Here is a 26,416-nt window from a genome sequence, read left to right as displayed (position 1 = left end):
TTTTTAAATCTCCTTAGAAGAGAAGAAAATAGTAGCCTAAATAGAACATACACATAATAAATTCTACAATAGGTATACCTGTTATGAAAAAGCTTCACAAAACAAAGTCTATGATCAATGGGAAACACTGCTGTCTGACAACCCAGTTCAGAGAATGTTTCAACTATTGAGTCTTGGATTTGGAAAGTGGCCAGATTTAGCTCAAAATGCTACCTGCGATTAATGTGCTGTGCAGCCTGAACGCGGAGTTCTGTGTGTCTCAGTGGCGATTCCAGGAAATCTTGACTGGGGGTGGCCACGGTGGGCCACAGAGCTAGAGTGGGGTGGCCATCGCACCCCTGAATGAATAACATGTGATATGCTGTACAACCAATTCAAAGATGATTTATAATCCCAAATGCCCAAATCATGTTAGTATCCATTGTAATGTTTGTCAGAAAACTAAACCCCTGAAGGGGGGTCTGGGGGCATCCCCCCCAGAATATTTTTTTGTGTTTTTAACATGTAATCTAAGCATTCTGGTGCATTCTGGCGAAGATAATAAAGGAAAAAGTCAATATTTATTTCAGTTCAGATGAATAGTAAAATTAGCAAGACAACATAACTTGCGAGCAGCCAGATGCCTAACAACTGGACAGAGGGACGGATGACAACTAGCTTTTGACCAAATATCTTGCTAAAAAAATAAACCTTTATTTATGAAATTCTGCCCTAAGAACATGTTACACTTGCTAACTACAAACTTAAATTTTTTTATTCAGATTTAAAAAATCTGCTGGGACACGTGCCCATACACATGCATGGGTGGCACGCATGTCACAAGCACACTTATGCTGTTTTCAAGACCTTTGCTGACCAGAGACCAGTTCTAGTGGCCACAGTCCTACCATTAATTTAGTAATTGAAAATTGCAAACTGATCTCATATCAGTGGATTGGAGTGTTTGTGTGATGAACTTGGCAACTACCTATCAAAAAAAAGTTAAGAAAGAAAAAAAATACATATCATCTCTGAACTAGGCTACATATCAGGAAAAAAATTGAAATTACAAAAAAAAAAAAAAAAATTAAGATCTTTTTTTTTTTTTTTTTCATCCCCCGGTAGAGTGTCCGTCCCACCAGTTGAGAACCACTGCTGTAGAGGATACAATATGAGAAGAGGAAACTAATTTAAAGCATTAAAATAATGAATGATAATAGCAACAATGGATCATTTGTTACAGACACATACAGTACTGTGCAAAAGGTTTAGGCAGGTGTGAAAAATGCTGTAACCTAAGAATGCTATTGAAAAATGAAGTTTTAATAGTTTATTTTCATACATTAACAAAATACAGCTAATGAACAGAAGAGACATCTAGCCACAGCAGTGCCATCAGCTCAGAATTGGCAGAAACCAGTGGGACCCTGGTACATCCATCTACTGTTCTCAGCATTGAGGACACCATTAATCCTGACCAAATCTTCAATTCTATTTGCAGAAATGCCCCCAAACTTGCAAGGAACCTCCACCATGCTTCACTGTTGCCTGCAGACACTCATTATTATACCGCTCTTCAGCCCTTTGGCGAACAACTGCCTTCTGCTACAGTCAAATATTTAAAATTTCAACTCATAGGTCCAGAGCACCTATTGCCATTTTGTCTGAGCCCCAGTTCTTATGTTTTGGTGGATAGTTGAGTCATTTGACCTTGTTTCCATGTCGGAGGTAGGTATATAGCCATGTCGGAGGTATATATGGCTTTTCAGCTGCAACCCTCCATGAAGACCACATCTGGGCAGACTTGTCCAGACAGTAGATGGGTGTACCTTGGTCCCACTGGTTTCTGCCAGTTCTGAGCTGATGGCATTGTTTAACATCTTCTGGTTTCTAAGGGAAATAAGCTTGATGTGTTTTCATCTGCTGCACTAAGCTTCTTGGCCGACCACTGCGTCTACGATCCTCAACGTTACCCGTTTCTTTGTGCTTCATCAAAAAAGCAGCACCCAAACCCCTGTCTGCTTTGAGATCTATGTCTGGGAGAGACCTTGCTTATCCAGTAGAACTACCTTGTTCCCTCACTTAGGATTTTTTTTTTATTTTTTTTTTCAAAATAAACAATTATTATTTATATTTTTCCAAGCATTCTTAGTTTACAGCATTTTTTCACACCTGCCTAAAACTTTTGCACAGTACTGTATATGTGAAAAATACATATCCACATACATTCATATAATTACTGTACATAGATATGTATCCCTTCATACAATCATATACCGTATATAAAAACATGTACATGTAAATTAGTTAAACTTAAAACAACAAACAATTTATACTAACCACACTCACGGAGCCGAAAATAGTCCGGTGCCCTCACACTTTCAACACATGGACATGCACTATATTGCATCCTACTCATACACTCGCATGCCCGGCACGCGCTAGAAAACAGCTTTACGACAGCTGGCGTCGTAAAAATACTACCGCTTTTGTCCAAAGGGGCCGCCAACTGACAAAGTTACTTGTAGCCACTTTAATATGATTAAATTATTTTTGTGCACTTTGAATTTATTTTCATCAAGTGTAAATACAGTGAATGTGAGTTGCGCTGTGAGTGTTGCCAACAGGAAGATGACCTACGCTGTGTACTGTTCCTGAACACATCCTGGGTAGACAACCGATGAGTGTTTATGCTCTGATAATGAAATCTTTCTATTACCTTGCATTATGTTTGGTTAAACCAAGTCATGGGAACACCCAGCAGGATGGCTGTGTGCAGGCATACTAACCATCTCTTTTCATGGATTTTGTGAGGACTAGGAAGGACTGCTTTTTATAAATTTTTCAATCTGAATGTATTTCTGAAAGAATTCCTGTTGGCAGCGAGAGAACATCAAGTATGATGTAATAGTGGATTTGGTGTCTCCTAAATTCAACAATGCTTTGGCAATAGATCTCACATGAAGGAAATAGATTGGATTATTACAGCTGAAATCCAACATCATGATATGGTTTTTTGACCGAATGCTTAATATGTTTTAGGGGATTTGTGTGTCCAGATGGTCTGGACCCAATAATACAAATTTGTGGTTAATCTTTTAGAATAAGTAAAAAATATTCGCATGCAAAGAATAATCTGAACAGTTCCTTACACTTTTCTACAGTCCAGCGATTGTTAAAATGTTCTCTAACTTACTCACTCATAATGTATCATTACATGAGGAATTTCATCGTGATTCAGTGGGCAATGGATTTTTATTTTTATTTTTTTGATTTTGTCTTCAAGTCCTTGGATTTGACGAAGTGATACCACTTTAATGTGGGGTAAGCCATTGTGGAGAATGTTTGTCGACAAATCAGTTTTGGCAAAATGGGTGAATATCTCCTCACAATCTACCACCTGTCCGTACTGTGCCTGCGTGCCGAAAAAAAGGGTTAATACACAGCCTAGGATCTGTAAACTCATATGATACGGACAGGTATAGCAGATTCTGAGGGGATATTCACTGATTTTTACCAAAAGGGAGTCAACAAACATTCTCGAGAATGGCTTATACCACCTTTAGGAGTCTTTTAAGGGGAATAGACTGGTGAGGGTCATAGTCATAGTCAAAATGATTTCTATAGCACATTTAAAAACATCATCAGTTGACCAAAGTGCTGTACAAGATACAATACAAAACAACATATAAGATACATGAAAAAAAAGTTAGGAGTGTCAAAGTCTCAACTTGTGTTAAAGTCCAATGCAACAAAAGTGAGTCTTCAGCAACGTATTAAATTGTTCAACTTTACAGGGATCCAGGTTCTGTTAATTCACACACAGTCATACTGGTCGGTCATGGTCAACATTCAGTTTTATCTTCAAACCTGGATGTGTAGCTGTAGTTTGGTGGTGATTTGACTATCCACTCCTATCCTCCTCCCTCCACTAGGACTTCACCATGACTCTGTACCTGAGACACTACTGGAAGGATGAGCGTCTGTCCTTCACCAGCAGCACCAATAAGAGCATGACCTTTGACGGCCGCCTGGTCAAGAAGATCTGGGTTCCTGACGTGTTCTTTGTCCACTCCAAGAGGTCCTTCATTCACGACACCACCACAGAGAACATCATGCTCAGGGTCTTCCCAGATGGACATGTCCTCTACAGCTTGAGGTCCGCAGCATTTCACAATCTTATAATCACTGATTGAAATACATTTACCCTGCGTTCCAATCCCCATACTTCCATACTATTTAGTAAGCCAGAAAAAGATTTAGGCTGTCCCATTACATGAAGGTCAATTGCAGTGTGCCAAAAATACCCCTATGCCCTACTAACTCCAATTGCATTTTGGATTATTTGTCTTTATTCTTGACATTTCTGTACATAATGAAAAAAAATCTTCCTCATCTGATTTTTTTTTTTGTCTTCTGCGGCCCTAATACTCTTCTCTACTTTAGTATGTAGTGTAGTAAAAAAGAAAGAGTATGTGATTTGGAACGCAGGGATATTTATCACATGGCACTGATAAATCCTAACATTTCTTTTTATGTTTTCAATAGGCCTTTTTTTCAGAGCAGCCAGTACTAATCCACTACAATCCACAGGCCTTTCTATAGCAGTAGTACAGTCATATTAATTCATTCAATTTCATTTTTGTTTAAATAAATATATCTGTTTTTATTCAATTTTGTAAGGGATTTCATTTCAGACCTTGTCTACAAATTTACGGGTATTTCTGAAAACTCAGTACTTAGTGTGTATGTGTTTTGGTCTCTCGTCCTACAAAGTCAAGCAATGTGTCTTAAAAATATAATAAACAGTGTTGTGCCATACATAAAATAAAATCCAACATGATTGGGGCCACATACGATATGATTGTTATTTCATATCCTATTATTCAAGGCTCCAAGCCATGATTAGAGTTTTATATTGAGAAATCCAACACAGGCCTCATGTATTCCTCTGTTTAATAATGAGGTGGCCTGCCCTGCCTGACCTTCAGAGAGTGGAATTTATCTGTGCTGCATTTCTGTGTTGTGCGTTCTCATGTGTCGCTGTATGAGTGCTACTACTCCAGTGGCTTTCTCAAGAACAACAATACCCCTCACTACTCGCTCCATTGAATAGTTTCATTTTGAAAACAGTGTTGTTGACGCAAAATCATGTTTACTTCGACTGACTGGGCTGATTTCCCGCTGGCTCAAGATCAAGTTGCAGGGACCTTGTGTTTGTGTGAGTGAACAAACACTTAGCCCACTGCGAGAGCACATGACGATTTAGTGTCTCCCAGTCACGTTGATTGTAACATTGGTGTCAATAGATATAGTCTCAGATGGATCAGAACTATTCTGTTTTCCAACGGTGTGCTTACTAAAGCACAGTGGAGTGACTCACTCACAGCCTTTGTTTAGATTTAGTAGTTATTTTTTTGTTACTCTTTATTAATTCTCCTGAAAACAGTAGCAGGCTCCTTGGTTTATACAGTACAACATAAAACATTTGCTTAACTTACATCCAGTATATTAAAGTAGTTATGGCCTCATAAAGTTATGGCTAATATATGTTAGCTTACAGTTGCCTACGTATCTGTTAAAGATGGTTGTACAAGAGAAATATATACCGCCGCAAACAGACAAGGTTCAGTCAAATAAACACCTGAATGTAAAATTGTAAGCTTTTTATATAGTATGAAAGAAGACATGTTATGGAAGCAAAATAGTGCTGGGGAAAAACGCTGTCTGCCTTGTATATTCAGGCCACATCAGATAAGTCATGACACACAACAGATAACCCCATGGTATTGGCTGTTCCAGTCAACATGTGGATACATTTAGATCAAGTCAAAGTGACAGTAATGAATGCTGGTTGTGTGGTTTGAACAGGGTGACAGTGACTTCAGCCTGTAACATGGACTTCAGCCGCTTCCCTCTGGACTCTCAGACCTGCTCACTGGAGCTGGAGAGCTGTGAGTACATCTTTACTTTGATTTGACTCCCTGCGTTCCAAATCACACACTTTTCCTTTTTACTACACTGCATACTAAAGTACAGAACAGTCTTAGGGCCACGGGAGAGAGAAAAACAAATCAGATAAGGAAGTTTTTTTTTTCATTATGTCGAGAAATGTCAAGAATAAAGAGGAAATACTCCAACATGCTATTGGAGTTAGTGGGGCATTAATATATTTTCAGCGTACTACAATTGATGTACATGTATTGGGGACATCCTAAATCTTTTTGCTGGCATACTAAATAGTAGGGAAGTATGGGGATTGGAACCCAGGGAATGAATTGACTAAAGAGCAAATACTTCCTACTTGACTTCAGTTGAGAGTGAGAAGACACCGTGTGATGTTTCTGTGTACTTACAGATGAAGTTGATAGATATTATTAAAGGTTCAGTAAGCAAAATGGTCAGTTTAGCTAACTTCCTGTCAGTGACTGCAGTTAGCAGTCCCCTCCCTCGTCCCCACGTCACCACATTAATGCACTGCGGTCTTCAAGCAGCGAGTTATCTAGCATCATCTCAGATCCGTAAGTGTGATAAAACATGATACAAACCATCAAAACAGACATTGGAAAGGATTTTTACCTGCTCCGCCATTGTAGGCGCATACACATTAACCCATCTGTCGCTCTGCACGTGCACCGGCAGTGAGACGGGTGCCGGTTTGTAGCGTTCTCCCTTCTGATTGGTTATCTGTAGTGGGGTCCCAGAAAATTTATATTTATTTATATTTGCCGATTACATGCAGAGCCAGTGACTGAGAGATCGGCTTTTTGAAACGTGCACACTATATCAGTGATCACTGTATGAATAAAGAGCGATTTAACACTTATATTAACATAAATAAATCTCTTACTTCACCTTTAACAATGACTTTGACATTCATCAACATTTCCAAATAAAGAATAGAATGACTTTGACACTGTTGTTGCTGGAGCTAACAGGAGCAACGGGCTAATTGTTATTGCAGTTGTGGAAAGAAACCAGCTTTCACCTGTGATGGTCACGTATGTATTTAACTCTAAAATGACATGTGTAAAAATTGTAAAGCGCAACATAACGTGGTAAATAAACAAGTCCCAACAAGCACACAGGACCATTTAGTGATGTTATAAAGTTTATCTTTTGACCTGCTCCCCTTGACTACCAGTGTTTGAGCTAAGATAACCTGGATGAGAGACCTTTGCCCATTTCTATATCAAAAATGCACGCACAGTTACAGGAACGGTTTCTGTCACCTTTTCTTGAGCCTGAGAGTGAGGCAAAAAGATAAACATGTAAAATGTTGAACTATTCCTTTAAGAGGCAGGGGGAGAGTGTGTGATTGGCTGAAAGAAGAGGCTACATGACAACACAACATTGTTGTGAAAAGAATAACAGAATGAAATCCTGTTGACATGAAATTTAAGTGTTATGGTGAAAAATCCAATTTTGAAATTAAAACTGCAAGGTTTTAATGCATAATGTAAAATATGTAAAGTCAAAGTCAAAATGATTTCTACAGCACATTTAAAAACAACATCAGCTGTACAAGATACAATACAAAATAACATATAAGATAAATACATGAAAAAAAAGTTAGGAGTGTCAAAGTCTCAACTTGTGTTGAAGGCCAATGCAACAAAAGTGAGTCTTCAGCAACGTATTAAACTGGTCAACTTTACAGGGATCCAGGTTCTATTCATTCACACCCAGTCACAGTCATACTTTACAGTCATGTAGAGTTGTGTTAAAGGCTGAGACCATGGTTAGATTGTGATGGGAGCGTTTCTTCTCAGATGCCTACACAGATGAAGACGTGATGCTGTACTGGAAGAGTGGAGATGAATCCCTCAGCACCGACGACCGCATCTCACTGTCACAGTTCCTCATTCAGAAGTTCCACACCACGTCTCGCCTGGCCTTCTACAGCAGCACAGGTACACACACACACACACACATACATGCACACACACACACACGCGCACACACACACACACGCGCACACACATGATTAAATAAGAAAACAGAAGCTCAGACCTGTTTTAATTCAATCATATATAATGAATGCTTGTTAGACATTGTTGTTTTGGGCAATGTCTTCCTATGAATAACGGTGATTTCATCAAAATGGAACATGTCTGCTCTGTTTTCTGCCTGCCATTATCAACCTACATTTACTCAAACCTCTGTAAGGAAAATGGACTTGACTAATGTAGCGATTTTCTCAGCGCCAAAGCGCTTTACATTTCTTACCACCTTCACCCAGAGCCGGCCCAAGCCTTCATGTGGCCCTAAGCGAAATATGATTAGGGGGCCCCTCTCCAATGTTAGCGCTGCTGAAACTATAGATCTTTGTTAAATATCATTCACACACCCAGTGTTTTCCGCTAGTGCCTCCACTGTGCAGCTGTGCGAAAATATTAGACAGCCGAGATTCAGACCCTCCTAGAGGGATCAGGGGGTATGCCCCCCCAGGAGATTTTTTTCACCTTTTTAAAGTGAAATGAATCAGGTGCACTTTGAGAGGAAAATTAAGAGGCTAAATCTGAGAAATTGTGTGAACAAATAATTTGGAGACACTGGGTCAGATGAATGAGAAGCTATTGAAGAAGGACACATGGATTTTCCATAAAAATATTTATGTAAATTAAAATATTATGGAGGGTCCTCTGGGTTGGGCTTGGAGCTCTTACCCAGGGACACTTCCACATGTGGCGGGTAGGCGGGGGATCGAACCTCCAACCCTGCACTCCAGAGGCTACCTCAATACCCACTTTGCCACATAACCGTTCCATTTATATGTAGAACATTTCTGAAACCGATGACTGTTTAAAGACCAACACTTTTACCACTATCCTCCACAATTAACAATTACCATTTTTCTTTATTCGACCATGGCAAGGATTCATCTATGATTGTTATTACATTTTCCGACCACCTTACCATGTAGTCTATTTATGTATTCATTTTCTTCTGCTTGGAGGCAGCAGAACAAGCTGTAAGCATCACACTGATATGTTATCACCTAAGAGAATTGACTCCAGTTACTTATTCACACATCCAACACATTAGCAGGATCAATAAGGAGCAGAAATAGAAATGTGTATACTATGCATGTATACTACACACACATGTTCTCTCTCCTGCTCAGATGTGTATCTCCTGACTTATAATGGCAACGCAGCAGGTCAACTCTAGTGCATCAGTCAACTGACCTAGGCTCCGTAAACACATCAACTTCCTCTTACTGGATGAATACACACCAACACTCCAAGTTCAGGGGCAGAAAACAATGCAAATATATCCTTAAACAGTCAGCATTGGAGCCTATACCTGGGCTTAAGACGTTAGTTTGGTCCATTTGCTATGTTACAGTGATAAATATGTTACAGAAATTACATTTATTTAATAAAATAAAAAAATGATTAGGCAACAATAAAAGACTAATGTGAATTGTCATGCATTCACTTTCATTTCATTATGAGATCAGTATCTGCTCAGAACTACCTTGGTTTACCTGGTCATGTCATGAATGGCTGTATATTAGTACCATTATGTTAGCGGGATATAAAGGGAATTGGCACATGCAATTGATGACATGATGCAAAGTAAAGAAAGTAATAATAAATAAAGTGTTTAGAAGGACATACAGACTTTACAGACATAAAGACGCAGGAGAGCAACACAATAGAATGAAATAGAAATGGAAAAAAAAGAGAAAGAATATCTTTCGGGGACAGCAAAGGGGATTGAAGCGAATTTTGAATGTCTCCTTCAGAAGTGTTGCTTAAATTAGATGGCTGCCATTGTAAGGGCTGTTCATAGGCGAGGCAACACACACACAGTCTCCCACAAACAACTGCAAATAACACTATGCTCATTCAGAACGCTGCTGCTCACTAGGACCAAAGAAGTGGATCACATCACCCCAGTTCTGAGGTCTTCACACTGGCTTCCTGTCACTCAAAGAATTGAAAATATTCCCTGCGTTCCAAATCAAATACTTTTTTCTTTTTACTACACTACATACACGTACAGAAGAGTTTTAGGGCCACAGGAGAGAAAAAAAAATAGATAATAAAGATTTTTTTTCATAATGTCGAGAAATGTCAAGAATAAAGAAGAACACTCCAAAATGCTATTGGATGTATTAGGGCATCTAGGATTTTTTTGGCATACTGCAATTGACGTGCATGTGTTGGGACGTCCTAAATCTTTTTCTGGCATACTAAATAGTAGGGAAGTATGGGGATTGGAACGCAGGGATTGATGTTGGTTTACAAGGCACTAAACGTTCCAGGGCCAAAATACATTACTGATCTGCTGATACGTAATGAACCGTCCAGAGCTCTTAGGTCGTCTGGGACAGGTCTACTCTCTGTCCCCCAGAGTTAGGACTAAACAAGGAGAAGCAGCTTTTAGTTTTTATGCACCAAATCTCTGGAACAAACTTCCAGAAAACTTGAGGTCTGCTGCAACTCTCAGAGCTCTTTTAAATCAAGTCTGAAGACTTTTCTGTTTCCCTTTTAACCTGTAATTTTATTTTTTTATTTTTTTTTAGCAATTTGTCTGCAATTTCTAATGTCTAATCTTGATGTCTTTGTCCCCCTGTAAAGCACTTTGAATGACCTTGTGTCTGAATTTTTTTTTTTTTGTCGGAGGTCCAGGGACATGCAATGCACATAATCAGATAGCTAGTAGTAGTATACTGCTAATGCAAACAGAACGTGAGTGTGTTACTGGTCCGTCTCATACAACAGAAACACAGCGGCACTGTGAGGCTCCAGCATGGGCTCCATGCAGCTGTGTCTCACGGGCGTAAACCTCACATGAAGACCTTTATGCCTCCAGTCTATCTTTTCAATAATGTGTGATGATGATGTTTGGAGGAATGCATTTATTTGTTTTTAAGGGGAAAAACATTTTTATTTTTATTGTTTAACTGTTTGCGTCATCGTGATGGACTACAATTATGCCTTGCCTCTTTTAAATTGAGAAATAAGCCTACATTTGAATGTTTCCCTTGATAACCAAGTAAGTAGAATTGCAGGATTTCACCAGACCACTGTTGCCACCAGGCCTAACAACTTTTCCGGGGGAAAAATGCAAATGCACAACAAGCTGATAAAGTGAGCGAAAAAACCATTGAAACATTTAGACAGTGATGTAGTATGGCTGCAGTGAAAATGACATGGCTGAAAGTACAATTTAGATATCGTTAGCCTCATAGCATAATTGCCTAAATCATATTTACTCTACTCTACTTTTACTCTACTTCTACTCTATTCTACATCTACTCTACTCTACATCTACTTTACCCTACTCTATAACCCTTAAAATATGACTTAGGCAATTATGCTATTAGGCTAACGAAAAGTAGATGTAGAGTAGAGTAGATGTAGAATAGAGTAGATGTAGAGTAAAAGTAGAGTAGAGTAAATATGATTTAGGCAATTATGCTATGAGGCTAACACTATTTGAAATATATGGCTGGCCTTTTAAAAGCAGTTGCATGTAGAGAGGCTAGCTCCAGTATTTGTTTTGCCGCCATCATTACATTGAAACTGGGTTTTGTGTGACAAGTTTCTCCGTTGTTCAATCATGTAGCATTCCACTGTGTCTGAGCATGTCTCTTGCTGTCTTTCTCTGCAGGCTGGTACAACCGTCTGTACATCAACTTCACGCTGCGACGCCATATCTTCTTCTTCCTGCTCCAGACCTACTTTCCCGCCACGCTCATGGTCATGCTCTCGTGGGTGTCCTTCTGGATCGACCGCAGGGCTGTGCCGGCCAGAGTTTCCCTGGGTAAAAAAAAAAATCTTGTCAAATAAATGTCATTTTTGAAAAGAGGGCGCTTGTGGTGTAGTGGTTAGAGCCCCCCCCCCCCCTCCCCCCTCTGTCAAATAAAGCATGAAAATTGCACAAAAACAATCTTTAAAAAAAAAGTAATTTTAAAGGACTGTGTGCCTAAGGAAAATCTGTCAGGGTGAAATGATGAAAGCCGTCTGTGACATGATGTGCGAACACACAATCCTCCCACGCTCTAGCACTCTCACTTTTCCTTCTGAATTCTTCTCTGCATTGGGGCTGTGGTGGCTGTGCATGTCATACAGGCTTCAGTCCCCCCCCCTGCTGTGATCCTTTCATGGCTCATCTGATCGCTCTTAATACATTCTCCTTTGGCGGTTTCTCTTAACAGCAGTTTGCTTTGCTTGTTTATCTTGCTATCCTATCATCCCTCACTCACAAATGCAGTAACCCCCAAACACTGCATTTAGTCCCCATGCATTACAGTGTGAGTCTAAAAAGGAAGACTTGAGGCTGACACTGTGTGATGTCTGTCAAAACACTGATACATCTTGAATGAAAGACCCTCAAGTGCTTGGGGCAAAAAAACAAATATAAATATACAGTGGGTAAGATTTTAGTTTAGTTTAGTTAATTAAGATCCCCATTAGTTTCTGTCTGTCTTAGACAGTAGCTACTCTTCCTGGGGTCTTCATTATTTCATATCAAACAAAAAACATAGGGGAGAACGGGGGAATGTGAGCCATCGGGTAATGTGAGACACCCCCTTTATCTGGGAAATGGAACACATTTTTGGTCATGTGAGATATATGTTTTCAAGCCTCTCTCATTTCCCCTTGGCAATGAAAGAGAGGACCTCATGGTGATGTTGTAAGCATGTTTTTTTCACAAAAATAGGTATTTTGCATGTAAAAGTAAATGTTCTTGCTGTCAACTTAATCGATTGTTGTGTCAAATCAAATTGATTCAGGTAGAAAAAACATATGAAACCATGTGATGATGATAACTGAAGATTAGCCTGAATTGCTGAGAGAGGTAGTTTTTTCTGAAATTGTGGCAGTCGGGTAAAGTGAGACAAATGCTGTGGGGTAAAGTGAGACAGTGTCTGTGCCCTCTTTTTATGTATCCATTATATTTAAGGTAGCAAGGAGACTAGTTTGAATAAGACAAAAGACAATGTGGGCTGGAGGTGGGGGTTGATGGTTGAAGGGGTGTCAGCAAGGGCATGGTTTGGCACGTATGTATGTGGGGGACAGGAGAGTGACCTTTAACATCAATAGACTCTAAGTAATATGTCTTTATTCAATGAATGATCCCAATGAAACAAATGCAGAAAAATATTAATCAAAGACTCAAAAGATGAAAAATGACAGCTGGGTCTAGTCCTGTGTTCTGAGTCCCAGGCTGTTCTACCTGGTTCTGATTGTCCTTTGCTCTGACCCCCAGACACTAGCTGGCTCTAAAGGCCAGGACACACCAGTCCGACACGTTCCGACTACCCAAAAACTGGAGTCGCCGTTTCAGGAAGCTCCAGTCTTTCCGTCGCGGCCAAAAAACACACCGAGGCGACTGCTTATTTTCCGTACGCTCTGTCTCCACAACAGCAGGCGGCGCTAATCTGTATTGTGGCCCGAAAAAATACGAAAGCCGGAAATGATGGGACAGCTCTCTAGAGCATAAACATAGATAGAAATACGTATTTATATTTATGGACCATAAGAGCACAATTTTTAGCAGAGAGTGTCGAGCATGGTGTCGAGCAGTCAACAAGGGTTGATGCATGTGAGTACTCGCAAAACGAAACGAACAAACACATTAAAACGATGGCTAGCTGTGGTTAGCTGTTTGTGCTACCCGCCTCACTTCCGGGCTTCACTGATTCGCTAGCCCTCCACCAATCAAATTGCTCCAAATGAAAGACGGTCGGCCGCCGATTGAACAAGCCCGACTACCTCTACGTCGGCCGACGTCACGGCACACACCAAACAGATTCGTGTCCCGACCCCCTACCGACACTACGACGGCGATTATCTGGCCGGTGTGTCCTGGCCATAAGGGTCCTGTGTTCTGACCCCCAGACTGCGTTTTAATCTAACTGGTTCTATCTGTCATTTGAATGTTAATTATTGAATATGAATTGTATGTTGTATTTGTTCAGAGTTAATTTCAAGTGTTTAGACATTTGTTTTGCTTAATTGACCAAACCCCATGATTCTGTTACTAGTCCGACATTAGTTTTGAAATATTTGGTTTTCAAGCTAGCTGTCAGGATTGTAACTGTTACAGTTTGTGTTGTTATGGTAGTTTCAGAGTGTAAAAAGCAAGTGGATCAGTTTACCCCCTTGATTTATCTGGTCTGTCTCAGTTTACCCCACAGCTGGGTTAAAGTGAGACACAAGACAACTTTTTTTTAAACAATCATATTTTCACTGCCCTTTGTCTTGAAAAAATTCTGCTAATGCCCATTTCTATGAAACATCCTGAATTAATGGGAAATGTGTACATTTGAGTGATAAATCATTTTAGCTCGCTTAAAGGGGAGCATTTGTAAAAAGTGTCTCACATTACCCCGTTCTCCCCTACATCAAAGGTACAACAAAAACGTATACTTACGTATGGCATTCATACAACATAACAAACGTTGACAATACATCACACAACAATCGAAACCAGCTCAACCTGTCTTATAGGCCTACATACAATAGCTCATCATCACAATGTTTATCTATTCAATAGCCCGAATATTCATTTACTAGCTACAAAACAATACTAGATACTAGAAACTAGATAGTTCAAAGTTATTTCAAATCTTCAAAATTTTAATAAAAAAACGTAAACGTAAAATTACGTAAACGTAAAGTGGTTTAAACCATTGCTTGTATAAATGCAATTTAACTTTTTATGTAAACATACTTTATCAATTTCTGAAATCAAAAAACTGACCAAGGACGGCAAACTACCGGTATGCTGTGTCAACACTGTGAATGTAAGAACTAGACGAGGGGTGTCCAAACTACAGCGGCCACATACAGAAAAATCTACGAAGGGCCGGGCCACTTTGCAAAAATAACACGTTTATCAGGACATGTAGCTGCTCTGATGTTTAGTTTCATAGTGTCTTCGTAAATTGTATTCCTTCTTCACAGCAACACTTTCCTTGCACATTAAACAGATACATTCCCCCTCTTGTTAAATGCCATTGACACACCCAGTGTTTTCTGCTTTTTTGTCCAATGTCCAGCTGGGTGAAAATAGTAGCCAGCTGAGATCCCGACTCTCCTAGGGGGGTCCGGGGGTACGCCCCCCCGGGAGATTTTTTAAAGTTTTTAAAGTGAAATGCATGAATCTGGTGCACTTTGAGAGGAACATTAAGAGGCTAAATCTGAAGAATTTTGTATGACAAAAAATGGAGACACTGTGTCAGATGAATTAGAAGCTATTGGAGAAGGACACATAGATTTTCCATAATATTATTAATTTAAAATAAAATATTATGCAGGGTCCTCTGGGATGGGCTTGTTGCTCTTTTTCTTTTATGGGACACATTTCTCTGTAATATAATGAGTGCATTTAAATTATTTGAAAATTAAAATGGCCATATTACATTATATTTTTAAAATGTGCCAAGGGCCAATCAATCAGTTTTTGACACCCCTGCACTAGTGGGTTAACTAAGAAATGCAAACAAAAAAAAAATTATTATTTTCAAAAGGGCCATATGACATTATACTTTTAAAATCGGCCGCGGGCCAATAAAAAGCGGGCCGCGGGCCGCCGTAGTTTGGACACCCCTGAACTAGACAAAGCCAGACATTTTGTTTTAGTTTAACAAATGGCATTGTGAATCTTGTGTCCAGGCATCACCACAGTGCTGACCATGTCCACCATCATCACTGGAGTCAATGCGTCCATGCCCCGGGTGTCCTACATCAAGGCAGTGGACATCTACCTGTGGGTCAGCTTCGTCTTTGTCTTCTTGTCTGTGTTGGAGTACGCTGCTGTCAACTACCTTTCCACCGTCCAGGACCGAAGGGAGCGCAAGATGAGAGAGAGGGCACGCTCTCAGGTTGGTTTTAAATTCTACTGGAAGAATGTTGTTGGTGTGGAGAAACCTTACCCTGAGAAATCCAGACTCCAGACACGCATACTAGGGCTGTGCGATATGGCGATATATATCATCTGACGAAACAATAACGTCTATCGTTTAATTTTATGCAATATCGTTTATTTCGTTATGTTGCCAATCCCACTCTTTTGGACACAAACTTTACATGTAGCTTAGCCTACTGTTTATTCAAACCGAAGATTTCCTACAGCGTAACTTCACATTAAAAGCCTTTAACTAGTGAAATGTGAGGAATCAAAGTCAACTTTGACTTTTATTTGAAGCAGAAACACTTAGCGCTTCCTAGTTTCTATCCCCGCTGCGCTTCCATCACACTATTTCCGCCCGACCGCACTAGGCTTTTCTCGCTTGTGTGATAATCAAAGTTCATTTCGGACACTGAAACCCATCGGTAATTGACCTGTCGGTGTTTGCACCATGGGGAGAGGATCATATATCCCCGCTGAAAGAGCAGTCGAGCCGGCGTTACCCGGGCAGCGCTTAACAGGCTCGCGGGGATAGCAGCCGAGCTAGCGGGGCAGTTCGGCTGCTACCCCCGCGGGCTGTTGCTCGTTGCCCGGCTCGCAGTATAAAACTCCAAGAATGCGCAGCTCGGCTGCTCTCTCAGTGGAGAGAAGCTCCTGCGCTCCCCGGGGTGGTCACCCTCTCCGCTGGGTGAATTTACAAGCCGCTGCAGCCTCAACAAAAGAGGATAGCTCCATTAGGCTAATGAGCTAGCGTGGAATCCACCAATTCAGTCAATTCTGTGCCCAAAACTACTCAAATGTCACATTTGCAGTTTTCTATTTTGTTATTTGTTAAATATCGGTAAATACTTTATTTGTTGATAATTTTATTATTTATATGAAATATTTATTAGTTGAATTTACAGAAAATATGCTTTATCGTCAAATGTATCGTTATCGGGATATGAGATTTTGGTCATATCGCCCAGACCTAACGCATACTGGTCTGGCCACGAACCATTGGAGCTCATTAAAGATCTCCTATTATACTACATTTCTGGTCTTAATTTCTCATTAATGACACCTATAGAGCAACCTGACACGAATCACAGCTAAAAACTATGTAGATTTTCAGGGCGATTTCAGCATTCTCTGTCAACACTCAGCTTCGGCCATCTCCGCCCCCTCGCCCCCCTCCTGCCAACCCCACTCCGTTGTGATTGGTTACCTTCCGGAAGACTTTCAGCGGTGCGCGGGCAGATTTGAGCAGGCAGGTGGGGGCATGGCCGGAGCGTGCCTGAGCACGTTGCAGCATTACCATACATGGAAAATCCAAATTGATCTACGTAGATAAATCCCGAAAATGTTAACAAGTGAATCGCGACCGGCGTTCCTAGTGTTTAGTGCTCTGCATAGCCACCCCAGACGGTCAGCAGGGAATACGTCTAAATGCATGTAAGTCATCATTTGACACTTTAGTATGGTTAAACATGACTATAAATCATTATAACAACGTTTATAGGTCATAAAAGTTGAAAAAGCATAAAAGGTGCTCTTTAACTATGTCGGAAAAATCTGGAGCTACCAATCAAATCGTACTTTCTGATATGGGCGGGCATAACCAGATGACGAAAGTGCTGTGCATGCGCCGTCAAAGTAGTGATAGTAAACGACAAAGATGGATGCAGAAACGTTGTTTGAGACGGCTTTGGCTTCGACACTTAACGATTTGGAAGACGGCACTCAAACCTTTCATTAGCAAGAAAGAAGAATTTTCTGTTTTGCCGACCGACCACGGCAAAAGTTGAATTTACCAGTCAGCCCCACTGTTCGCTGAACAAACAGGGCTTAATACGTCTTGTTCATTGCTCTGATTGATCGTAGTACTATCCATCGGCGTGCAGTGCAGTACTCGAATTGAGGGGGGATGGGGGGGATGGCATCCCCCCTTGGAAATAAAGATCGCAAAATCATCCCCCTTCTAAAACGGCCATCCCCCCTTCCCATCCCCCCTGTTATTTTATCAATGAATGTGGACATATTACCACTATTTCAACATTTAGTAACACCGGCGCATATGCTGCCGGCACTCCACTCTGCGCACTCGATTCCGGCGCTTGCCAGGGTTGGGGAAATGTATTTAAATTTTTTCAGCCAATTAAATAATGTGTATATAATATACCACTACCATTCCTAGCTTCTGATTGGATGGGCACGGCGAAAGCCCGCCTCCAAAATCACTCATCGCATCACCACCTGCTTTCCTGTGGTCAACCGTCAATCACGTCCACAGAGCGCAGTCTGTCCTTTGTAAAGGCAGTTAGTAGGCTACTCGGCGACTTTTCTCACACGTTAATTTGTTCTTTCGGATAGTAAATGCTGTGCGCAAAAGCTCATTCACTTCCTACTTTATTCAAACCGATTTACACAACTTTTTGTTTAGCGTATCGTTTATTTAAGCCTGTAAACAAGCCTAGTGCTGCTTCCGCCTCCAACGATGCTGCTACTGCAACATCGGGGTCACTGTCTCTCCCCCTCAGCAAGCGCTCCCCCAAAGCCTTCTCTTCTATCGGCTCAGGCTGCCTACTGTACATGTTTTCAGGTTGATGCAAGGGGCGAATTAAAAAAAGAAACTAAAGGGTGATGTTTATAAAAACGTTTTGTTTTTATTCATCAAACATTTAGAAACAAAACAGCAAGAATGAAATCTCTCACACAGGAACAATCAAAGTCGATTGCACATTGTGTTCTACAGGTTTTATTTTTTTATTTCTTTTACATAAATTAGATTTGTCCCTCTTGCAATTTTACTAGTTTTGTCTGGAACATTCCTTAATATCTGTGTTTCTGACAGCAGAATTAATTAATTGAGAGATACTGTCATCATAATTATCTATTATTTCCTAGGAAAATTAGAAAATTAAATATTTCTGCTTTTCATAGAAGGTGGCTGGTTGTTAAACTGATGGTAAACCCCCCATACAATATTGATGTGTCTAAACCTTACATACAGTAACTGTGGCATAAAGCAAGCACAAAGATCTTGCAAGGGCAAAAAAATTATTCGGTAGGCTAGCCTAGTTTTGCCAACCTATTAGGCCTATTTGTATCAGCACAGCACCTGAATGGAGAGGCTGTTTAATCTTTGCATCTTCACTAAAGATTCAGAATATTACAATGGTTTACTGTTTGCACTATTATGTGAATAAGGGAGTATTGGCACCCCCCATTTCAAGCACTGAATGTAATATAACAATTATCTCTATCTGTGTTTAAACAATAATCATAAGGGTACACCGTTGGTCTCCCATCATATGCGCTGTCATCAGCACAAATGATCTGTCCCTAAATGTTAAATCCAATCCACCATTTTTTTTACAACTCGAGTACTGGTGCAGTGGTATTTGAAATGCACGTGTAGGTGCTGCCTCTTGAGTTGGGAAGGTCTATTGCTCATCGCCAGACCTTCTATCGTTCTAGATGTGGGTCTGGATTTCCAGTTTAGGGAAATCTCCAAACCCCTGTACAATTTTAAAGGTGGAGTCAGTCATTTTGGAGAATGTTTATTTTCAAAGTCACTTTTTGTCAAAGCCAGTGAATTTCTCATCACAATCCGCTACCTGTCCACACTTTGGGTGTGCTAGGAACACAAACATCTGGTGTTAATACAAAGCCTAGGCTCTGTAATCTGGTATGTAAACAAAGGGAACCCACTGTAGCTAGCAACATGCCCTTTTACAGAGCCAAGACTGGGTTTTAACTCTGGATTTTTTTTCCCAGCAGACACACAGTACGGTCAGGTAGCGGATCGTTAGAAGATATTCACTGATTTTGACTAAAAGTGATTTTGACAACAAGCGTTTTCCAGAATCGCCGAGTCCACCTTTAATAGAAGTATAGAAGTAGAAAGAACCCAGACTCCAGTCAATCTAACCACTCTTTCTGACTTCATGACAGTTTAGTCATGTCAAATATAATGAAGTTTAAGGGAACATTTATTCAATAACTGGATCTGTATGTGTAAAGGAACTCTAGTAAACTGTAAAATGAGAAACAATCAAACAAAATCAGTCAACATCATAGTGAAGGCAAAATAAAAAGCAAGCACCAACATCAACCCTCACTCAAAAAAACACATTTTTAAAACATGTTGTAAAAATCTGTGTTGACTTAAAAAAACTGTTTATGATAAATAATATGAACCAATCATTTATTAACAGTTCATCAGTGTACCCATATTGTAAAGTGTTACCGTACATTCTCTACAAACTAAAATCAAAACACTTCATTCTAATGATATTGTACAACCCCCCCCCCCCAACCCCCCTCCCTCCCTGCCTGCCAGTCACTGCCCTGCACCTGTGGGATGTCCCAAACGCGGACCATGGCCATGTTGGATGGCAGCTACAGCGATGTGGACACCAACAGCCTGGCGGGCTACACCTCGGAGCCCTGCATGGTGCCAGGAGAGAGGGAGGAAGAGGAGGGGCTCCACAGCGTTCCAGAGAAACAACCTGAACACATGGTGGTCCACCTGTCAGTCAGCAGTGAGTCCACCACCACCAAGAAGAAGAAGAGCAGCATACGCACCCTCAACATCAACATCATCCAGAACACGCACGCCATCGACAAGTACTCGCGGATGATTTTCCCCGGTTCCTACATCTTCTTCAACCTCATCTACTGGTCTGTGTATTGCTAAGAAAGGGCTAAAAAAAAGACAGATAGATCCACGTACACACACAGACCATGTGAAGGCTGCAGCAAAAATGTGAACACTTCTGGATTGATTTGAAAGAGTGCTGCTGTACTGTAGAGTTTGGTGACCGTGGATCATTTGGGGTTTGGGGCCTTGGACAGAAAAACAGAACGAAATACAGAAGATGTTTTTGCAAAAGTTTTTTTGTTTCCTAATGCAGCAATTTGAATGTTCAAATCATCCTCTGAACTCCAACAAAAAAATAATCATTTGAATGTTGTTTTGAACTACTAGTATTAATTCCTTTTCTGCTTCATCAACAGCTGTTTAAAAGCTCTTGGTTGGCGGTCGGACAAAAACACATACATTTTTCTATTTTACTGGTGTTATTGATAGATAAGGACATGGTTATAAAGTCTTAAGGCTCATTTTAAGCATGTTATCGGAACAAAAATGTGTTATAAATAAATGTTGAGTAATCAACTAGATTAAGAGTGTACAGCAATGTTACCAGTTCTTTGAGGCTATATTTAGTGGTGCTTTAAGCTCATTGATAATGGCAGCATGCTATGATGATCATGTCAACATGCTGAGAATGTTTAGCAGGTAAGGTTTTATCAAGTTCCCCATCTTAAGTTTAAAGGTGGAGTCAGCCATTTTAGATAATGCTTCTAAACAAAATCACTTTTCACAATCCCTACTGTGTGTGAACTGAAAAAAAAATCTGTTGTCAATACACAGACTAGACTCTGTAAACAGGTATGACAACAAAGGGTATGTAAATAAAGGGGGCCCACCGTAGCTAGCAACATGCCTGTTGACAGAGTCTAAGGGCGCACTCACACAAGGCAAAGTTGCCCTGTATCGTGCCCAGATTCAAAGTCTTCACATAACAGATTTTGCCTTTTCTCTTTTAAAAAAATCCAAAAATGAAGGTTTTTGAAATGCATTTTCACTGTGTTTTGTTAAAACGAAAAGTAATGCAAATCAGACTATTAACAACATACTGTATGAACACATCCTTCTGTAATAGCTTTCATAGTGCTAGGAATGATCTCAAAATTGACCAGTTCTTGAAAAAACAATATCTTTGCCTACGGTGTCTCGCCTTAAAATACCAACATGTGGCAGTACTGTTGGAGCTGATAGGAATGGCATTAGTTTTGCTGGTGTTTGGTCATAAACCAGAATAGTGAAAAAACAACATGAATGTCTCTGCAAACGTTTGGATTTCATCACTGAGACATTTTTCGCAGCCTTGAGGTATGTTGTCAAGTTTCCATCTAAATGCAGAGCAGATTCTAATCCAATGTCCTGAAAATCAGCAGAAGACAATACAAAGTGTTGCACCTTGGCATTGTAGAGTAGTGCTACTCTTCTGTGAACATGAGAAGTCGGCTGCATCAACATGAACAGTTGGTGGTGTTAAGTTTCCAGTGATCTGCCATTTAAAGCTTTGCAGAAGAAAATGGGTCAAAAAGATAACGCACATAAAAGATTTCTAGTAAAACCTTAAACCATGAAAAACCAAGTGGAAAACATGATGGAAATATAACGTTTGTGTGTGTGTGTGTGTGTGTGTGTGTGTGTGTGTTTCATTTAATAATGTTGTCATCTCTCCAGATACCTGTGCGTACGTACATCATATGATTGGAGGCTTTGGTGGACGATTAAGTCATACGTTTCCATTGCACTTTCTTAATATTTGGCTCCTGATACATCCACTCATCCAATATTATATTTTGACCTTTTTTATTTCAAGCATTTCCAGCAATTGACCTCAGGTTAATTTATGCTCAAATTGACAAACTTTGACATTGTCTTCTTCACTACAAAACGTGATATTTGAAAGAGTTGCAATACACAAGAATTCAATAAATAGAAGAAAAAAAAAAGTGGTTAAAAAAAAGTGACATCAGACATTACATTATAGACAATAAAGGTTAAGAAAACTTTGGTAAAACATGTCAGCTGTTCAGAAATCACAACAAAAAAATGTAGTCTTACAAACTAAATTAAGGTCAGATTCAAATGTTGACATTAGATGATGTTAGTCAGTGATGGCCACAGCTGTTTATACCTTGATGGGAGCCAATGTGTTAATCTCCAGAGCCTATTTAATGAATTCATCTTCAATTTTCACATTGTTTAAAGTTCAATCAGGATTACGATTTAGAAAGATAGCAGCTACATACCTGTTCTGGTTTCTTAAAGCCCCTATCTTACTGGGCTGCAACAGTTTGTGACAAGTTGGAGACACAAAATTGCGAGAAAATATGCGAATTAGCGACAATTTTCACTTGCAGTCTCACTGAGTTGGTACTTACGACACGTTTGCGAATGTCCTGGCCAAAACTTGCCGTGAGCTCGCATTTATGTCTCGCGAACGTCTGGCGAGCGTCACACGAATGGAATGTCAGTCTAATTTTTGTCTCAAATCATTCGCAATTTAGTTTCATAATGTCGCCAGACCCTCGCAAAGTTGTCTCACACTTCTCGCACTTTCTGACTTGCGAAGGGTTTGCGACGCATGCGACACACCCGCGACGACTCTGAGACTATTTTGAGAGAACATTTGTCGCACACATTTTTTTTAACATGTTCAAAATTCAAGCGACAGGACTGAGAGGCTCTGCGACTCATGCGAGGAAATTGAGACCTCTGCGAACGTTTCAAGACAGTTTAGAGACTCCCTTGCGAATGCAGTCTCCAACTTGTCGCACACATTTGCAGCCCAGTGAGATATGGCCTTAAGGGTCAAGTGTTTTCTGAGAAGTCTCAAAGCCATTTATTTTCTCTAGAAGAAACTCAACAGTCACACCAATACACATTATAAAGTGATGGCCTTGAGATAGTGGTGACCTTGAATGTATTAGAGTTATCTTAAATGGTTTGATTAAGACGGACCAGGTCAGCACTTTATTTTGAAGGGCCACAAACATGATGAAGTCATGAGAAATGAGTCTGCTTAGTTCATCATGATTTCAACACTGGGTTGAAAACACATGTGTATTGGTGTGACTGGACAGACATGATCATCAGTTATAACTCAAAGATCATGATGATTAACACACCTCAGCTGACGCATTCATTAATGTATTGTTCCTGTGTTCAATCATACATGAGATACCAATAATCCTAGTGAATTACTGATTCATGAAGTACTCTGAATTTATGGAATTCTATGCATGAATTCAGATGAAGTCATGATGATTCATGTACCATTAATATAAAGTGTTAGCTGGAACAGTTTGCTAAAGAATGGATTGTAACAATGGAAAGTATTTATTAATTGATTTTGTATATTACCGTAGCCATTTATAGATCAAGATCAATCACACTGTATCTCCTGATACTTTCATTGATATCTGGTCAAAGTGTGAACATTGCTCAACTGAAAAAGTTTGAGCATCAGAACTACTTGATGTCCAGAATACAGTTTGATCCATGCTGTGTCTATCAATGCAAAGTATGCAAATGTATTTAAAATGGTTGTGTTTCATTAAAGATGGAGCCTGTGGTTGAAATGTCCTGTCGGCCTGATGCTATCACTGGAAAAGTTCACGACTCGCTACTGACAAAGAGGGAAAAATACAGAATCTGAAAAGTTCAGTAAGCGGAATGGTCAGTTTAGCTAACTTCCTGTCAGTTACTGCAGTTAGCAGTCCCCTCGCTCGTCCCCACGGCACCACATTAATGCACTGCGGTCTTCAAGCAGCAAGTTATCTAGCATCAGCTCAGATCCATAAGTGTGATAAAACATGATAAAAACCATTATCCACAACAGACATTGGGAAGGATTTTACCTGCTCCGCCATTGTAGGCAGTACACATTTGCCCATCTGTCGCTCTGCACGTGCACCGGAAGTGAGACGGGTGCCGGTTTGTAGCGTTCTCTCTTCTGTTCGGTTATCAGTAGTGGGATCCCGAAAAGTTTATTTGCCGATTACATGCAGAGCGAGTGACTGAGAGATCGGCTTTATGAAACACGCACACTATATAAGTGATCACTGGATGAATAAAGAGCGATTTAACACTTATATTAACATAAATAAATCGCTTACTTCACCTTTAAAGTGTATTTTTCAGGATATGCAATGTAGTTCTGATGAACTAAATGTGCAACTGATTTAGAAACATTTCAATTATATTTATTAGTACACCAGGGAACTAGTGGGTTGCTAAAAGGATTTCTCATCAACATTTCAATTTAAACCCTAGACCCAACCCATTGTGTTGTTGCCGTCCTTCTCAAGGTTTTACTAATGGTAAAGTATTGATATATACTCAATGGAAGAAATCTGGAGATAAACTTAAATTATAGTAAAAAAAACTAGACTGGACACATTTTTTTATGTGTAGATTTAAAGGTGCTGTAAGCGGAATGGTTCTTTTAGCTAACTTCCTGTCAGTTACTGCAGTTAGCAGTCCCCTCACTCGTCCCTACGTCACCACATTAATGCACTGCAGTCTTCAAGCAGCGAGTTATCTAGCATCATCTCAGATACATAAGTGTGATAAGACATGATAAAAACCATCAAAACAGACATTGGGAAGGATTTTTACCTGCTCCGCCATTGTAAGGGCATAAACATTCACCCATCTGTCGCTCTGGCGTGCACCGGCAGTGAGACCATGGAGTGTATACTATATGAGTGAGACGGGGGTCGGTTTGTAGCGTTCTCTCTTGTGATTGGATATTTATTTCGGGATCCCCGAAAAGTTTATTTGCCGATTACATGCAGAGCAACTGACTGAGAGATCGGCTTTATGAAACACGCACATTATGTAAGTGATCACTGTATGAATAAAGAGCGATTTAACACTTATATTAACATAAATAAACCGCTTACTTCACCTTTAAAGAAAACACAGTTTCAAAGTGTTCCCAATTTCAAAATCCTTGTGGATTATGATTAAAAACTAATAAAAAGTATTGCTGGATAGTGTTTAGAGTGTTAATACATACAAAGTACCTGCTCTGCCCCCGTAAAAATAACACTTCTACCCAAAATACATGAACTAAAACTTATCCAAAGTTAATATCTGCATCAATTAAGTGCAGTTCCATCTTGACCTTAAATAAACTTAATTTTGGCTGGACGCCAGCTGTTTTGCATAAATTGCCAGTTGGGACGGTTTAGGATTTCCATATAAAAGAAGGAGAGAGATTGATGTGAGTGGAGAAAGCCTAGGCAGTAACATATTGCAATAACACAAAGGTGAAAATCGCATGCTGAGTGCATTTCCTTTCTTCTTCTTGTCTGTCTTTGAGACACAAATTCTATAAAATTCACTTGTCTTAAAATGGTTCAGTTCACCCATATTACAAAAATCCTCCACTGGCATACAGCCGCATTCACATTTTTGATTTATATGTCAACATATTGAAAGACAGTCATTTCAGATGATCCATTTACCTTTTCTCTGTATTTGAACTAGTTTTTACCATAGAAACCATCCCTATGTAAATTGTCCCTCTTTGGAGTCTCAGGGACTCTGCAAAGATACGTTTGTCATCTTTCAATGCTGTGAGTGAGTGCCATAAACTATATTCTATTCTCCTTGATTATATGTGTGGATCGACACACCAGAGGTAAGTGAGGAAATGTATGGTCAAGTCATCTGTGTGAATCAATGTTTTAAACCACAGCAGGTTTGACAGCATGTACACCAATGTTTTGGCATGTTTCTCAGTGTTAGGCTATATAAAGTCCCTTTTCATACGTAGTTTATGTATTTTTTAATTGAGAGCTGGTAAGCCTATAAATTCTGAACTGAAACTGGGCGGCAACTGTTGCTTGTCTTTCTACCAATAGAAAGCAAGTTGTGAAGGCGCCCTGCAGTTTGAATGAGTGACGTGTGCAGCTCTGGCTCAGCAGC

The 26,416-nt window shown here is 40.0% G+C and overlaps 1 protein-coding gene across 1 annotated transcript in view; it reads left to right on the top strand.

The window, feature by feature from the left end:
* Positions 1 to 20,536, top strand: part of gabrr2a (gamma-aminobutyric acid type A receptor subunit rho2a) — a gene marked incomplete at both ends in the record, with an annotated part of 43,963 nt that extends 23,427 nt beyond the window's left edge. The window contains 6 exons of the mRNA XM_080042515.1: positions 3,915 to 4,138; positions 5,851 to 5,933; positions 7,752 to 7,892; positions 11,608 to 11,760; positions 15,621 to 15,829; positions 20,180 to 20,536. Coding sequence (XP_079898641.1) covers positions 3,915 to 4,138; positions 5,851 to 5,933; positions 7,752 to 7,892; positions 11,608 to 11,760; positions 15,621 to 15,829; positions 20,180 to 20,536 — 1,167 coding nt within the window. The remainder of the gene's footprint in view (positions 1 to 3,914; positions 4,139 to 5,850; positions 5,934 to 7,751; positions 7,893 to 11,607; positions 11,761 to 15,620; positions 15,830 to 20,179) is intronic.
* Between the last annotated feature and the right edge of the window lie 5,880 nt (positions 20,537 to 26,416).

Source organism: Ammodytes marinus, assembly GCF_949987685.1.
Source record: "Ammodytes marinus genome assembly, chromosome: 15".
Lineage (NCBI taxonomy): Eukaryota > Metazoa > Chordata > Actinopteri > Uranoscopiformes > Ammodytidae > Ammodytes > Ammodytes marinus.
The sequence above is the reverse complement of the archived record's forward strand: the minus strand, read 5'-3'. Positions and strand labels throughout refer to the sequence as shown.